This window comes from Sinocyclocheilus anshuiensis, unplaced genomic scaffold, assembly GCF_001515605.1.
Source record: "Sinocyclocheilus anshuiensis isolate Anshui unplaced genomic scaffold, SAMN03320099.WGS_v1.1 scaffold2917, whole genome shotgun sequence".
Taxonomy (NCBI): domain Eukaryota; kingdom Metazoa; phylum Chordata; class Actinopteri; order Cypriniformes; family Cyprinidae; genus Sinocyclocheilus; species Sinocyclocheilus anshuiensis.
The window spans coordinates 136,748-141,927 of NW_015539844.1; the positions used below are offsets into that span (position 1 = coordinate 136,748).

Sequence of the window (5,180 nt, forward strand, 5' to 3'; positions counted from 1 at the left end):
AAACATTCAGAATGGATTTTTTTTTTTTGAGAATCTAAAAACACAGAAAGTTTTGTGTAAGGGGTAGGTTTAGGTGTAGGGTTAGGGTAAGTGGATAGAAAATACAGTTTGTACAGTATAAAAACCATTATGTCTATGGAATGTCCCCACAAAAAATGGAAACCAGTATGTGTGTGGGTGTGTGTATATATATATACTGTGTATATATATATATATATATATATCTATTACCGGTCACATGTGCAGGAGATCAGTATACTCAGCAGGTTGTAGATGACGAAGGTGAAGATGACGGCTGTGATGGTTCCACGAGGAATGGAGTAGCTCGGGTTCTTCAGATCACCTTAAACATACAAACACACACGACAATACATTTTACCTTGTAATACATCACTACAGGTGAATACGTAAAAAAATTAACTAATACACTTCACCATACTTCCCCAGATGATTGAGTGCATTAAGAATTGCAAACATGTTTCGTATTACAAGTTTTCTAAAACGTTATGTTTAAATATACCAATGAGGCATTATCTGAATTAAATATGCACTCATTTGTGTACATCTCCAGAGAATAAATCTGAACATTGGATAAAGCCAGGTTCAAAATTGATTTTGTTGACATATTAGAGTTAAAGGTTTTTATTGAGGGGATTTTGGATTTCTCTTTTTATCACTTCCTAAATCAAAAAACACTGTCAAAAGACAGAAAAAAATACATTTTCGCCATGTTTTTAGGAATAAATTGTTGTATAAATCAGTGTGAATGATATATGAACAAACCCTTCTATAAAATCCTTCAGAATATAGAGAGGAATAAAACTCTAAGTTTTGGTGTATGTAAGTGCTGCTGGAGTGGAGAAAAAACTCATTTTGAGAAAACGGCCTTTAAAGATATGTATTGTAACTGAAATCGACAGAAGCAAATAGATAAAGTGCAAAAATAAAACCAGGCGAATGATATATGAACAAACCCTTCTATAAAATCCTTCAGAATATAGATAGGAATAAAACTCTAAGTTTTGGTGTATGTAAGTGCTGCAGAAGTGGAGAAAAAACTCTTTAAAGATAAGTATTGTAAGTGAATTCTACAGACGTAAATAGATAAAGAGCAATGAAAACAACACTTAAAAGTGTATTTTGGAGTTTTCTTTCCACTAGTTTGAAACAACAAACAGTTGTTTTGACAGTTTATAATGACTTTCAGGGAAAATGTTTTAAAATAAAGACTGAGAGAGTTTTGGAAAGCTCAGTGGTGGTGTAGTTCATTTATAGCCTATGTTTAGCTTTTTACTTCTGCCGATTGTATTTAAGCTTCAAAATGCATAGAAGTCATGTTAATTCGTGAAGATTATCGTGATGAACAAAATGTGTAAATATTATAAACCTTTAGGCTTATTTTCTGAAATAATCCAAAAGCCAATGGAAAAATCCTATTGGGTTTTTGTCGAGGGAACCAGAGTGATGGTAGCTTTCAAAAAAGATAAGTCATAGCTGCTGCTCTCTATTATCCACTACTAAACACACTTAACCTGCACACAAGAATTCAGTCTAACAAACATTAGAAAAAGCTAACAAACAGCAATAAACAGTCCAGTAAACTCAACACCCACCGGACATGTTGGATCCAGCCATGATTCCAGTGCAGCCGTTAAACATCACCGCAAAAACAGAGGCGAAGGACATCATGACTCCAGTGGTGTAGTCCACTGTGTAGTCAGCTAAACACACACACACTAGATCAACAGTCAAGATAATTACAGTTACACGTATGCATTTAGCAGACACTTTTATCCAAAGCCACTTACAAAATAGGAACAAAAAGCAAACTGTAGAAGAGCAACAATATTCATAATACACAATGCCTGGTTTATTAGACAACTAGATTAGGAAGCAAACTAGAGAAGATGAGAAATGCAGAGAATGACAAGTGTTTTTTTGTATAATTATAATTATATATAAATGTAAATTTGAGTTAAAAGAGACATGGAAGAGAAAGCATGAACAATACATCTACAGCGCTTATTAATCTTAGTAAATGTTAATGTCAACATTCAGTAATACGTGTTTAAAGTCAAAAGTTAACATTAATGTTTGTTAACGTGAAAAATGTACATGTACTTACATTATTGACAAACTATTTGCCTGTTTAACACTGTAAAGCTGCTTTGACACAATCAGTATTGTATAAAGCGCTATACAAATAAAGGTGACTTTATGGTTTAGGCTAAGGTTAGGTTTAGGTTAAGTTATTTGTAATTATGCATAATTTACTGTTATTACTATAGGAAGTACATGTAACTACACCTTAAAAAAATTATAAATATATATATATATTTTCTCCCAACTATATCTCTCTCTCTCTCTCTATATATATATATATATAATGATTATCTTTTTTAGTAAGTATTTGATTTAATTTTCAAAGCTTTTTTTTTATATAAAATTGTATTTATTTTAAATTTACTCAATTTAATTTCACATTTATATGATTTATTCATCAGCTTTTCTCCAACTCACAGTCTTGATAAGCTAAAAATATAACTAAACATTTAAAACAAATATGTTTTTTTTTCACTTCAAAAGTGGTGTTAGTGTTTAGTTTCACTGCTTTAACAGTGACACTAATATGAGAACAGCTGATCTAATGTCATGTTACTAAAAAACGTGTTTAGGTTTGAAAGAACTAGCGGAACTAACTATTTGTGACAATCGGCTGGGTTATTCATGAAGCTGGTTAATTAATATCAAGTTAATACATCTGTTTCTTCATTCAGGAAGTGGCCTTTGGTCTTTTACAGAAGTGTGTGCGTTCCATTTCTCTGTTCTCTAATCAGACATGATATAAAACACTGAAAGCTGGTTACACATTAAAACCCATTGTAAAATCTCTCACCTTGCACGTTTCCCATCAGCGTGTCTAATTTGAAGCCGGTGAAGTTTGCGCTCATCGGGCCGAGCGAGGCGTTTCTGTGGCCAGGCAGCTGGACGGTTCGAAATGGCACGACGAAAAAACTGATGAAGATGGTCCCCAAAACCACTATGACGATGATGAAGATGAGGAAGGTGGCTTTAGCATAGATATGAGCCCCGACCAGACACACCAACACACACAGCAGCAGAATCACTGTGCCGTACAACAGAGACCACCAGTAACCAGTCGGCAGAACCATGTACCGAGATCCAGACAGCGACGAGCCATCTGAGAGAAATAATAACACAAGCCAACATTAAAATACTAATTAAAATCCAAAACATAAATCTAGCAGAAATAGTGTCATTTTTCATTTTTGAAATTAATTACTCATTTAAAATATTTGTAATTTTAAATTAATGAATAAACAAAACAAACAAATATTTTATTCATTTATGTAACAGCAATTAATAATCATTGATGCTGGAAAATTATAAATAAGTAAACAAATGAACAAACAAATACACTTTTTTATTAATTTAAACAAAAAACATTTTTTTTTATTATAATTAAATAAACATTATAAATCAATCAATCAATCAATCAATGTTTATTTAATTGCAATTAATAACCATTGATGCTGGAAAATAATTTAAATAAATAAATACAGAAATAAATGTTTTATTCTTTTTTTGATTGCAATTAATAGCCGTTGATGCTGGAAAATACTAAATAAAAAAATTTATGTTTTATTTAATTGTAATTAATAACCACTGATGCTGGAAATTAAACAAAAAATGTAATAAACATAAATAAATAAATAAATATTTTTATTCATTTATTTAATTGTAATTAATAGCCATTGATGCTAGAAATGTTTTTTTTTTAAATGCTGCAGAATACAACTGAAATTAATCAAGATATGAATATTAAATGAAAAACTTAAGACTTAAAAATCAAACAAAATTGAGAAATGTTGCCTTGACAGCTAGCTGTAATATAATAAGTTTAAGGTGAAGTACTGAAACTGAAATATAAATAATTAAAACCATATAGAAATATAAAAAGAAATAAAAAATGTAAAAAGAAAAATTTCAACGAAAAAATCACATCAAAATTTAAACTAAAATTATAAATTCAAAAATTATAATAATAAATATTATAACAGTATATGAATAATACGAAAATAACACTGTTTGTTGGTTCAAATGTAAGCTAAATTTTGCCACACAGGGGAAAACTTTGTTTTTGTTTTTTTTGCTGGTTTTTAAGAAGTAATTACCTCAACAGTGTTGTGAGGCCTTCTGTATAAAAACATTAAACATCTCGAGCAGAGCAGCAGCCTTTATTCTGGTTTGATGGGATTGTACACCAAACTCCATTATATTTACATTTAATATCGAACCAATGACCTTGGCGTTACTGGCGCCATGCAAGATAATGCATTGCCATCCAAAGATGAGCCGAAAACACTCATGCAGAGTGGACTCATGTGGTTTTGGTCACACTAATTGAACTCATATTTTGCCAATTACCCTTCCATGTGTCCAAAGGATCATGCATACCTATACAATTAACATAAACACAAAATGCACACGCTACCTTCAGGAATCCCAAAGGTTGTGAGCATTGCCTCCACCAGTCCCAGCACAAAGAGGGCGCTGCCGCACACGTTAGCCAGGAAGAACATGATGCCGATGCTGCCGCCGAACTCTGGACCGAGAGCACGACTGATCATGTCTGCAGATGCAAACACAAGCACACGCAAACACAACAACACAGCTAAGGAAATGAACGACAGGAAGAGTCATGCATGTGTTTATGTTTGTGTTCGCGTGATGCAAGGATACAATACGCTCCTCCGGCGTCCAGCGCTCCGTTAGTCGAGATCGCGCACACCGACAGAACCGTCATACTGATGATGAAATACGCCACCAGCAGCATCGCTATAGTCTGATACAGACCACACTGACCCACAACAAAACCTGCAACACAAAACAACACCGGTTACACCACTGAAAACTGTCTTAGCCCTTATATTACACTCCGGGTCAATTTGACCCGCAACATTTTTGAGTTTCAGAAACACTGGTTAACGCAACAGTTCACCCAAATGTGCTAAAAATGTGCTCATCCTCAGGCCATCCAAGATTAGGATGAGTTTGTTTCTTCATCTGATTTGGAGAAATGCAGCATTGCATCAGTGTCTCAGCAATAGATGCTCTGCAGTGAATGGGTGCCGTCAGAATGAGAGTCCAAACAGCTG

The 5,180-nt window shown here is 33.3% G+C and overlaps 1 protein-coding gene across 1 annotated transcript in view; it reads right to left on the reverse strand.

Moving 5' to 3' along the window:
* Positions 1-5,180, reverse strand: part of LOC107684521 (solute carrier family 12 member 9-like) — a 44,254-nt gene that overhangs the window by 33,484 nt on the left and 5,590 nt on the right. The window contains exons 2-6 of the mRNA XM_016480791.1: positions 4,765-4,899; positions 4,517-4,654; positions 2,897-3,202; positions 1,614-1,721; positions 232-343 (exon numbers count right to left, since the gene is read on the reverse strand). Coding sequence (XP_016336277.1) covers positions 232-343; positions 1,614-1,721; positions 2,897-3,202; positions 4,517-4,654; positions 4,765-4,899 — 799 coding nt within the window. The remainder of the gene's footprint in view (positions 1-231; positions 344-1,613; positions 1,722-2,896; positions 3,203-4,516; positions 4,655-4,764; positions 4,900-5,180) is intronic.